The 12248-nt window shown below is 44.8% G+C and overlaps 1 protein-coding gene across 1 annotated transcript in view; it reads left to right on the forward strand.

Annotated features, from left to right (window-relative positions):
- LOC124872806 (interleukin-31 receptor subunit alpha) overlaps positions 1-11176 on the forward strand; it is a 29222-nt gene extending 18046 nt beyond the window's left edge. Inside the window, exons 13-16 of the mRNA XM_047373162.1 lie at positions 9805-9948; positions 10032-10113; positions 10207-10288; positions 10380-11176. Of these exons, the coding sequence (XP_047229118.1) occupies positions 9805-9948; positions 10032-10113; positions 10207-10288; positions 10380-10832 (761 nt within the window). The 3' untranslated portion in view covers positions 10833-11176. The remainder of the gene's footprint in view (positions 1-9804; positions 9949-10031; positions 10114-10206; positions 10289-10379) is intronic.
- The last annotated feature ends 1072 nt before the right edge of the window (positions 11177-12248 follow it).

Here is a 12248-nt window from a genome sequence, read left to right on the forward strand (position 1 = left end):
GACCTCAGAAAGAAAGTTAAGCAACGCTTGTACCGTAATTACCCCCATTCATGAATGAATACAGGATACATAAACAGCAATTAATTCCTACTTAACTTAGTGCATATGATTGCGTGATCGTATGACACTCTTGGATCCAGTTTGAAGAGTTATGTCTGTTTGCCCGCAAAGAGACATTAGTGCGCTGTGTCCCTCCGTCCAGTTCCGCTGGGGACCTGCGTGGAAGAGGTCAGTTTGTTGCAAAAGCGGGGTTTTTATTCGGACAGTGACGTCACGGGAAGTCCGCTGTTGCCCCATTTCTGGCTGTGCTTGAAGTAGGTTAATGTGATTTTGAAAATTCCGGAAAACCTCGTACTGGCCTTTCATTTTGTAACCATGGCTGGGGTCCCAACATACTCCCTTTAGTTCCGAAGAGTGAGATGAAGTTCAGTCTTTGGGGCTAACCATCAATCCTCAGCCATGTGAAAAGAGTCACTGGGTTCTTGTAGGTAGGCAGAGTTCAACAGTTCATTTTTGGTTCAGAGGTTAGTGTTTGGACAGGAGTGAGACAGCTTTGGGCAGAGACTAACACTAATAAAATGTTTAAAAAAAACAAAAGAAAAAAATCTTGTAATAATTTTCACACCATCATAATACTGCTTTTAAAACTTTAATTTCTCAAGTTCAAAACCATAAGAAAGAAAAGATTAAAACAGAATATAGGGTGAGATAAATTATTTACCATCTTCATACCTTGTTGGATAGATTTTACAGGGTTGATTCTGGACTGCAACGGCTTGCCATGTCTTTTAGGAACGTCGTTACCTCAGTTATAATGCACCTGTAGATCATCTCAAACTCCTCCTTTGTGATGACATCTTTGGAATGGCTCCACCCTTTACCACCAACCTTACACTTTGATGTTGCACTGTGAAAAGGTGTTTGTCTTTTAACTGGTGGCTTGGATTTTGGCTGACGCCAGTTACCACACCCCAGGTTCTGTTGCATCACTTGGGGACTGACTTTGCGCTTCTTCTTAGGCCTGTTCTCAGTTTGAATGTTTAACACTCTAACTTTGCCTTTTCCTGTTCTGTCTGAACGGAGACGTGTTTCCCACACAACCTGTGCATATCTACGAATCTCCTGCATGGAGAGATTCTCCGTTATGCAATGCATGGTCACGTCATACTGCACGCTAACGTGGAGGTTGTGAAGAAACAAAGACTTAAAAGTGTGGTCTTCTTCAAGACCTGGAGCATAACATCCCTGAAAGTAAGCTGTCTTCAAACAGTGGAAATATTCTCTGGGAGGTTCATCCTCTTTTTGCAAAACTGCCAAAGCATCAATAGTGGCAGCGGTTTCATCTCTGTAAATGTTAGAGTTAGAAAGCTGATAAACACAGACAAGTGTATGAATAAGGCACAGATGAACCAAGTAAGTTTGACTTGCAAGTGTGAGCTAGTCCTCTGCCAAATAGCGACTTCCTTCTCACAAATAATAAATCCTTGCACCAGCCTTTTATTTACAACTCACATTCTTACAAGCAAAAAGCGGGAATCGGTTCAGCCAATTCATATGGAGATTAAAACATAAAAAGCATGTCCAGAGAGTGACCCACTCCAGACCACATTCCTTAACTTTCCACTCCCTTTTACACACTAAAAAACAATCACAGGAATTATCTTAACCAGAGTAGAACTTAAAACATAAACCTAGTTTCAACTAAACAATGATAACTTATATACATTTTTCCAACAGTAAATAGTACTCCTCTCTAAGAGCCTGGCAAAAAGCTGGATAACTGTCACTAATTTCTGGAGGAAGAGTTTCTATGAACACATGAACACTCTTAGCTGTTGTTTTCCAAATAAGCCTCAGCTTCTCAAGAGAAGAAGGAAAACACAAGTCAAAAAGACAATGTTCAACCTCAAGCAGATAAGCATCAATATTTGATCCCTGGCTACCTGGATCAAAAACTTCAATGCAAGGGATTCAAGCTGCTTAAAACGGACACCATGCTCCCAAGATGGACCACGTCCATCTAAGATGTCAAGTTGGTTATGTTCATGAAATGGTGGAAGATCATGATCTAGCCTCTGGGGAAGAAAACAAGTTTTCTCATGACTTAAACGAGAGCTTTCTAATGAAGGAACTCGTGCCTGTGGTGGTGGGTCAGGTTGGATTGAGTCACCTGAGAACCATGTGCGTCTCTCCTGGCCCCTAGGGGTCGACACAGAGTCAGAAGGGAGAGGGGTGCAGATCAGGTTGGAAGGCTGCTCCTTCCACCCAATTGGACTCCTTGTGCGCGTTGAGTCCGGCACTGTCATCTAGGTGGTTGTTCACTGCAATGAGATTTTCCAGGACACCACTGGAGACCATCTGACTTCCAACACTTCTGTTAAGGTCTGTGGAAGTAAGTTGGACACTTGGACTAAGTTTAGGAAGGGGAGACTCTGTAGGCACTGGATGCCTGTTGTCTGAGTCTGCCTCCTTGCTGTGGCTGCTGTGAGTGAAAATGCAAATTAGGTACCTGAGAGGTGGGGATCTGTCCCCCCTTTTGGGATGAAGCTTTTTTGAGCTCATCTGCCTTCAGGTCCTTTAACTTTGCTTCAGCTTTCTCCATCCTCTCCTCAGCTTTTGAGAGCTCAAACTTCACAGCATTCTCTCTTTCGAGGGTCATCTGATGGGCAGTCTGTAACTGAAAATATCTTTTAGCTTCCAGTTGTGATTTCTGCTGATACAACAAGGTAAGCCTACCAACCACATTTGAAATCCGAATCTCTCTAGTTGGATTTTCAATTAGGTCAAGTAATTCTTGAATCTTTCTATCACATGCAGCAAGGTTAAATTGATTTAAAGCATTCTGCTCATCTGGAGACGAACAGATGAGATCAGCAACAACCTTCTGCATCTCCACGTCTGCTAAATTCATAACGGAGTGGGATTCCATCCTTCTGGCAGACACTACAAAACAACAACAAAGTTATGAGAAATTGCTAAAAGCAAAAACATCTATATATGTATCTTTGACTATACATATATGGCAAACATTTGTATGAGTGTAAAACAGGTGCACAAGTTGACCATTCAACTTGTGACTTGTAACAACACTATGCTCCAAGTGTTACAATGCTACTCCTTTCTTTAGGGATATTTTGTGATTTTAGCATTCATTCTTGGCCTTCCTTTGGGAGGAACTAGTGATTAGACACTATTTTTAACCTTTAAAGGAATTTTGTTTAAAATACATAGGGAAAAGAAAATTGCTACACCTCCTAAGGGTAATAATTGCAGTTTGGCTATTGACACCCCCCTTTATGGCAAAGTGGATTAGATTAAATTTGGGATTTAATCTGGCAATAAATCCTGTTCTTTCAAAACATAAAACAAACTATAAAGTCCCTGAATGGATACATGCATCAAAAATCAGGTCAAATACTAAAATTAACTGCAACGTTAATTCAGTTTCAAATTGTGGTAAAAACACAAAACACAGCCTCTGGATACAGATGTGCAGCAACTGTCTGGACAGTGAGGTTAACTGAAGTTAAACCAAGTCTCAAGTTATTGCTTATACAGAAGAAACTGGACTGCGTCAGAACATCTAAAATTTTTCCTATGTAGCAGAGTTGATTGTTACTAGCACGGAGATATTATTGGAGTTATTAACTTTAACATAAGTCTAATATTGTGAACTCCAGGAATGTCACAAGTTATACTGTTCTCTTAAATAAAATCAGTGACATCTTATGTTAGAACTCTGATGTTTTGAGTCCTATTGTGACCAGTGACAGCTGATTTTAAGCTAATCACTCAGTGCATCAATAATGTGCAGTTATGATTTATTCCTTCTCATATATGCACAGTGCAAGCTGTTCATAATAATGCCCACCCGCAGGAACGCCAAGAATGTTGTAATTATGAATATGAATATATTATTTAATATTAATACCGAAATAATATTTATTAAATAATATTTCGGTCTGTTAAGGGTTGTCCTGTGAATACCAGCCCAATAAGACGGTGGCATTAGGGCAAAATTGAAAGGGATGAGCCAAGCTCTGACATTATTGAATAGCAAAACTCTGTACACATTCTGTACACAATTTCTTAAAATACAAGAATTTATTAACAAAAATAAGTCAAGCCCGAACGAGAGACGCGAGGCCATCCCCCAGTGGGCCCACCACCTGCAGGAGGAACCGTGAGGGACCTGTGCAAAGAGGATTGGGTGGCGGACGAAGGTGGAGACCTCAGCGGCCCGATCCCCGGATGCTTAGGCTGGCTCTAGGGACGTGGAATGTCACCTCGCTGGGGGGGAAGGAGCCTGAGCTTGTGCGGGAGGTCGAGAGATATCGACTAGAAATAGTCGGGCTCGCCTCCACGCACAGCGTGGGCTCTGGAACCCATCTCCTTGAGAGGGGTTGGACTCTGTTCTACTCTGGAGTGGCCCACGGGGAGAGGCGGCGGGCTGGTGTGGGTTTGCTTGTTACCCCCCAGCTCAGCCGTCTCGTGTTGGGGTTTACCCCAGTGGATGAGAGGGTCGTATCCCTGCGCCTTTGGGTTGGGGAGAGGTCTCTGACTATCATTTCAGCCTACGGGCCGAGTGGCAGTGCAGAGTACCCAGCCTTCTTGGCGTCCCTGTCGGGGGTGCTGGATAGTGCCCCTCCCGGGGACTCCATTATTCTGCTGGGGGACTTCAACACCCACGTGGGGAACGACAGTGACACCTGGAGAGGCGTGATCGGGAGGAATGGCCTCCCCGATCTGAATCCGAGTGGTGTTTTGTTATTGGACTTCTGTGCTAGTCACGGATTGTCATAACGAACACCATGTTCAAACATAAGGGTGTCCATCAGTGGACTTGGCACCAGGACACCCTAGGCAGGAGGTCGATGATCGACTTTGTTGTCGTATCATCAGACCTTCGGCCGCATGTTTTGGACACTCGGGTGAAGAGAGGGGCTGAGCTGTCCACTGATCATCACCTGGTGGTGAGTTGGATCCGCTGGAGGAGGAGAAAGCCGGACAGACTTGGCAGGCCCAAGCGCATAGTGAGGGTCTGCTGGGAACGCCTGGCAGAGCCCTCGGCCAGGGATGTATTCAACTCCCACCTCCGGGAGAGCTTCGACCAGATCCCGGGGGATGTTGGAGACATAGAGTCCGAGTGGACCATGTTCTCCGCATCTATTGTCGATGCTGCTGCCCGTAGCTGTGGCCGTAAGGTTTGCGGTGCCTGTCGCGGCGGAAATCCCAGAACCCGGTGGTGGACACTGGCAGTAAGGGATGCTGTTAAGCTGAAGAAGGAGTCCTATCAGCTGTGGTTGGCTTGTGGGACTCCTGAGGCGGCTGACGGGTACCGTGAGGCCAAGCGTGCTGCGGCCCGGGCCGTGGCAGAGGCAAAAACTCGGACCTGGGAGAAGTTCGGTGAGGCCATGGAGAAGGACTACCGGTTGGCCTCGAAGCGATTCTGGCAAACCGTCCGTCGCCTCAGGAGGGGGAAGCAGTGCTTCGCCAACACTGTTTATAGTGGGGGCGGGAGACTGCTGACCTCGACTGAGGACATTATCGGGCGGTGGAAGGAGAACTTCGAGGATCTCCTCAATCCTGCCATCACGCATTCCGTGGTGGAAACAGAGGCTGGGGACTCGGGGTTGAACTCTTTCATCACCCAGGCTGAAGTCACCAAGGTGGTTAAAAAGCTCCGCGGTGGCAAGGCTTCGGGGGTGGATGAGATCCGCCCTGAGTACCTCAAGTCTCTGGATGTTGTAGGGCTGTCATGGTTGACATGTCTCTTCAACATTGCGTGGCGGTCGGGGACAGTGCCTCTGGACTGGCAGACTGGGGTGGTGGTCCCCCTTCATAAGAAGGGGGGCCGGAGGGTGTGTTCCAACTACAGGGGGATCACACTCCTCAGCCTCCCTGGTAAGGCCTACGCCAGGGTATTGGAGAGGAGAGTCCGACCGATAGTCGAACCTCGGCTTCAGGAGGAGCAGTGTGGTTTTCGTCCCGGCCATGGAACACTGGACCAGCTCTACACCCTCTACAGGGTGCTCGAGGGTTCATGGGAGTTTGCCCAACCGGTTCACATGTGTTTTGTGGACCTGGAGAAGGCATTCGACTGTGTCCCTCGTGATGCCCTGTGGGGGGTGCTCTAGGAGTATGGAATCGGGGGCCCTTTACTAGGGGCCATCCGGTCCCTGTACGAGCGGAGCAGGAGTTTGGTCCGCATTGCCGGCACTAAGTCGGACCTGTTCCCAGTGCATGTTGGACTCCGGCAGGGCTGCCCTTTGTCACCAGTCCTGTTCATAACTTTTATGGACAGGATTTCTAGACGCAGCCAAGGGCCGGAGGGGGTCGGGTTTGGGGACCAGTGGATTTTGTCTCTTCTTTTTGCAGATGACCTGGTCCTACTGGCCCCCTCTAGCCAAGACCTACAGCATGCACTGTGGCGGTTCGCAGCCGAGTGTGAAGCGGCTGGGATGAGGATCAGTTCCTCCAAGTCCGAGGCCATGGTACTCGACCGGAAAAGGGTGGCTTGTCCTCTTCAGGTTGGAGGGGAGTTCCTGCCTCAAGTGGAGGAGTTTAAGTATCTCGGGGTCTTGTTCACGAGTGAGGGAAGAATGGAGCGGGAGATCGACAGACGGATCGGTGCGGCTGCCACAGTAATGGGGGCGCTGTGCCGGTCCGTTGTGGTGAAGAGAGAGCTGAGCCGAAAAGCGAAGCTCTCGATTTACCGGTCGGTCTACTTTCCTACCCTCACCTATGGCCATGAACTTTGGATCATGACCGAAAGAACGAGATCCCGGATACAAGCGGCTGAAATGAGCTTCCTCCGTAGGGTGGCCGGGCACTCCCTTAGAGATAGGGTGAGGAGCTCGGCCATCCGGGAGGGGCTCGGAGTAGAGCCGCTGCTCCTCCACATTGAAAGGAGCCAGTTGAGGTGGCTCGGGCATCTATACCGGATGCCTCATGGACGCTTTCCTCGCGAGGTGTTCCAGGCACGTCCCACTGGGAGGAGGCCCAGGGGACGGCCCAGGACACGCTGGAGGGACTATGTCTCTCGGTTGGCCTGGGAACGCCTTGGGCTCCCCCTGGAGGAGCTGGAGGAGGTGTCTGGGGAGAGGGACGTCTGGGCGTCTCTGTTGAGTCTGCTGCCCCCGCGACCCGGTCCCGGATAAGCGGAAGACGACGAGTACGAGTACGAGAAGTCAAGTCAAAGTCAAACATATCTCAATCAATAAACTCTTTACCATGCTAAAACAATCCAACTAAACTACCAAGCAGAACTAAAGAATAAGGAAGACTAATGGGCTATGTACAATATAAACAAGTTGATCAAAGATGGTTGAAAACCATGACCAATAAAGTGATGCAACATTACCATGCAATGTTATTTATGTTTGAGAACCAAGGATTGTCTTGAAGAATCTGAAAGTGAAGTTAAGTTAGTCGTGGAACTAACTAAGACAACAATTGGTATACCTTTCAACAACCATTCACAATGCAAGATCAGATAAAATATTATTTTAATAAAATAATATTTTAAAGAATGATTTGCTGAATAAAACCAACCTTCTGGATGACCAATTCTCAATGGTGTTTAATTAGCTGCCTATATTTATTAAAATAATATTTAAAGAAATATTATTTTGAATAAGAACCAAATCTTTGAGAAATGGACTTAATTGTGTTACTTAGCTATCAAGTTTAGTAAAATAATATTAGGGAAATATTATTTTACTACATTGAAAACTAAACCTTTTTGGGTAAATGATCTTTAGTAGGCAAGCACGTGTTCTTAGCTGTTAGCGGTTGAAGCTAACAAAAGAAGCTTATAGCTTATCATAGGCCCTGTCCCAATACCCACACTACACCCCTCTATGAAGTGTGTACTTTGAACAAGTGGTTGTGATTGGTTTTTGCTCAGAACTTCATCTGCAGCAGTGGATTGTGGGTAATATAGAAGGGCGGATGTGGGGTACAAAGGGGGCGGGGCTAAGGACGACTCTGGAGACACACACTACGCATTCGAACCCATCAACGGGAACGCGCAATTCAGGGACACAAGGGTGGAAGTGCAGGTATTGGGACAGGGCTATAGAATCAAGCACATACCTTTAAAATATCGCTAATAAAAGGGTTATAATGCATGAGCGTGGACAGCACGTTATGGCCGATCTTCTGTGTTTAAAATCACCCTTTAAATAAAGTTCGTCTTAATTTTAAAAAAACAAACACAACACAAACTGAGCACATGTGCTTAGCAGATAAAATGCTAGCACTAAAATAGCTGAGTTTCAACAGAAACAAAACCAAACGTCATAAAACGAAAAATGTTTAGATTATTTCATTCTAAACTACTTACTCTCTGCCCAAAACACAACCTCTTACATGAACCGTGCTGAGGAAAAGTTGTCTGAGGCGACGAAGTTGAAGAAAGAATCCAGAGTGAACAAAGGGTTAACTGCAGCTAACCTCTGTAGCTGTGGGGTGGGGCGGCTCGTTCTGTCAGCCGGCCAAACTGCACATTACTGCTGTAGCCATGGTGATGCGGTCCCCTTGTCCTTCCTTCAGACCGGGAAAACTGCTCCACTCGGCATCGTAGAGACAGGGTCTCTGCTGGGAACTCTCTAGAACAGTGTGCTTCTGTAGACCTCGGAGAGAAAGTCAAGCCACGCTTGTACCTTAATTACCCCCGTTCATGAATGAATACCGGATACACAAACAGCAATTCATTCCTACTTAACTTAGTGCATATGATCGTGTGATCGTATGACACTCTTGGATCCAGTTTGAAGAGTTTTGTCTGTTTGCCAGCAAAGAGACATTAGCACGCTGTGTCCCTCCATCCAGTTCCTCTGGGGACCTGCGCGGAAGTGGTCGGTTTGTTGCAAAATTTTTATACGGACAATGACGTCACGGGAAGTCTGCCATTACCCCGTTTCTGGCTGTGCTGGAAGTAGGTTAATGCGATTTATTTTGAAAGTTCCAGAAAAGCTCGTACTGGCCTTTCAGATTGTAACCATGGCTGGGGTCCCAACAGCGCCAATTCATAAAAAGTCATCTCAAGGCACTTCACAAAGGGTTTGAAATGGTGTGGGGTTGTTGGGGAGGTTAGAATAAACTACTGAGTGTTAGAGTTTGGCCATTTTAGAATGGGCTATGTGTAGGGGCTATGTATTGGGGGTACCTTTCTCTGTCAGACTGATTATAACCATTGGAAAAGAGAAGGGGTCATACAGGTAGCAGAAATGGAGGGTGTATTTGCACCTCAACTATAACTGAGCCTGTTTAGGCTAAACCTGACTCCCCCTTACCCCATCCAATGGGATGGAGGAAGGCAGAGGTAAAAATAATTGGCAAGTTTCGTTTACTGTTTAACTTTAAAATGGGCTGAGTTAATTCAGTCGAATCATACAGATTTCAAGTCAGGTACATACATTCCAATTAATCCTAACTATTGAACAGTGCAGTCAGATTCAGTTATTTATTCAAATTGGATAAAAAGTTTTTCTGTCTAAGGAAACCCAGCAGATTGCATCCAGTCAGTGACTTGCAGCATTCCCTCCTCCTGGATGAGCATGTAGAGACAGTGGACAGTCACTGGCGTTGACTTTGCAGCAATCCCTCATACTGAGCATGCATGTAGCGACAGTGGATACCTCCTTTTGGAGGTATCAAAGGTTGTCAAATGCAAAAAAAAAAAACAAAAATCTCTAAAAATGCTGCTGCAGTAATCAGCCAACAAAGATTCCTGTTGGTGTCTAATGGAATTCCTAGGCACCATCAACACAACCCAAACAAACTCCAGTTTCTTTGCAGATATAACAGTGGATCCAGGTTTTACCAGCTTTCACATGGAGAACCTCAAAAGTGGGACAGCATATCAGGTCCAGATATCTGGTTTCACATCAGCAGGAGCAGGAATCCGGAGTGTTCCAAGTGTCTTCAAAACAGATCATAAAGGTTATATCAAATTAATAACTTTTAAAACATTTATCATTTTTGAGCTTAAGTTGAAATTATTGTGTGTGTTGTTATTTGCACAGTAACTTTCAGCATCAGTGGTGCAATAACAGCCCTAATTTTTGTGGCCTTCCTGCTGTTATTCGGGTCTCCAGTAATAAAAAGGTAGACCATTTATACCCTACATTTGTTGGAAGTAAAGTTGAAGGTCTTTTTAAGGACAAAACACAACATTACTCATCTATTGACTCTACTCAGGGCAAAAGCCATTATGTGGCCAAGCATCCCCAACCCTGGACACAGCAATGCAGTGCAGATAATAGAGAGTCCCAGTCAACTGGTAAACATGTATTTCTGCTATTTCTTCAGCACTTGTAAAGAGCCTAACTGAAGAAATGCAAACTGTTGATGATACATTATCTTTTACTCAGAAACTCCTTGTGGCATTAGCAACTCTAAAAGTGGAGGAATGGGACACAAAGAGTCTTCAGTTACTAGAGAAGGAAGCCGTGATCCCGTTGGCATCAGTGCTGCCACTTCTCAGGAACTGTGAGGATGTGAGAGACTGTCCAGAAATCACACATACCTGGAGCGAGATGGACTCAGACAGCGCGTCAGAAGATAACCTACATGATGACACTTTACAGGACACACAGAGCACACAATTCCAAAGCTCACCTTTACCCTTTGCAGGCGGTTATACAACGATGGAAATGCTCCATACCCTGATCCCGCAGGGAATGGCAGCAGATAGCTCTAACACTCCAAGCATCGAAAGTACCCCGGAAGATTTGACCATGTTAAAGTCTATGAAATTAGACTACATGAGACAATTTAGCAGTAGTCCTCCATCAGACAGTGAGCACATGTCCACTATTTTGTGACAAATGCTTTATGCAGGACATGTTTATTATAAGCTTCACTCAGTTTCAACAACAACATTATATTTAGCTTGTATTTTTGTGAAAAGCTCAACCACAAGGTGAATAACATAACTACTTGAGCTGTGACTACAGGAAATATAAAAGATACAGTATCTTATGTCTTTATTAACAATGCCTTCCTGTGTGTGACTTATTAGCCATTGACCATATAGGGATTTCTGAAACGTTCACACCTATTAAAAAGTTTGGTGAGCTAAACAGATCTCTGTGGATTCCTCACCCGCTACAACAAATCTGTCACACCAAGATCCACACAGTGTAGCACAGTGTTTTTATTTACTACAAAATCTACAATAAAAAAATACACATTTAAAGTAAAATATCCCCTACTGATAACACTTTGATAACAAAAGTGAAAACGAGAACAGGCGGTTAGTATTGAAGCATCCTATGTAAAACTGGGGCTTTAAGGAGCTTTCTACCATTGGTCCCCAATACTACAAAATATCATGTCGCATTACAAGCGTAGTGTATTTTATTAGGGTGTAACGTTTTAGACCAATACAAAGTAGTGCATAACTATCAAGTTGAAGTTCAAGTCATCTGAAAAGTGTGGCTTGCATGTGTGTCTGGCCTCTACCAGGTTTCCTTCCAAGAATTGCATTGAGTTTCGCTCCGTCCATCTTCCCATTAGTCCTGACCAGCTACCCTTTCCCTGCTTGAGAACAACATCCCCACAGCAACCTGCTGCCACTAACGTGTCACGATGGGGTTAGAGTTCAGGGTGAGGTGCAGTGTTGTTTTTTTGCCACACAGGGTTTTCCCTGTAGGTTTGATTTTGGTCTAATCTGACTGAAGCAACTTCTTCCACATGTTCACTTTGCTCTACATAACTTGGAAACATGTACGCTGTCCTGTCGAGCTGTGGAACTCTGCAGCTCCTCCAGAGGTACCTTGGCCATCCTGAGTTTGTGTTTACAATATAACAAAGTTTGAAAAAGCTGAAAACCTTTACAAGGAACTATACTTGGTTGAAAATAAGCGAAAAAGAGGGCAAATGCTTAAAGAAAAGTATTTGTTAAAAAGTATTGGATATTGGGACCAAATACCAACCCAAGCATAAACAAGATCTCAGCAAGTGATTGCACTGGGTGTAATTTGATTATTAATATGTATTAGGTGTGACAAAATTTGCTTCTCAACAATCAAATCAAACATTAAAAGCTTTGTTTGAATAGAGAATCTCTAACGTAACAAGATACTTCTAGACTCGCCAAGTCAGTTTTGATTCCTTTAGATCATGAAACCAAGAACTGAAATTATGGCTGCACGATATCAGGAAACATTGTGATTACAGTACCAATAATACAGAAACTCTGGCAATGAAAATACCAATTATGATTAATCTATATATTT

Source organism: Girardinichthys multiradiatus, chromosome 8, assembly GCF_021462225.1.
Source record: "Girardinichthys multiradiatus isolate DD_20200921_A chromosome 8, DD_fGirMul_XY1, whole genome shotgun sequence".
Classification (NCBI taxonomy): domain Eukaryota; kingdom Metazoa; phylum Chordata; class Actinopteri; order Cyprinodontiformes; family Goodeidae; genus Girardinichthys; species Girardinichthys multiradiatus.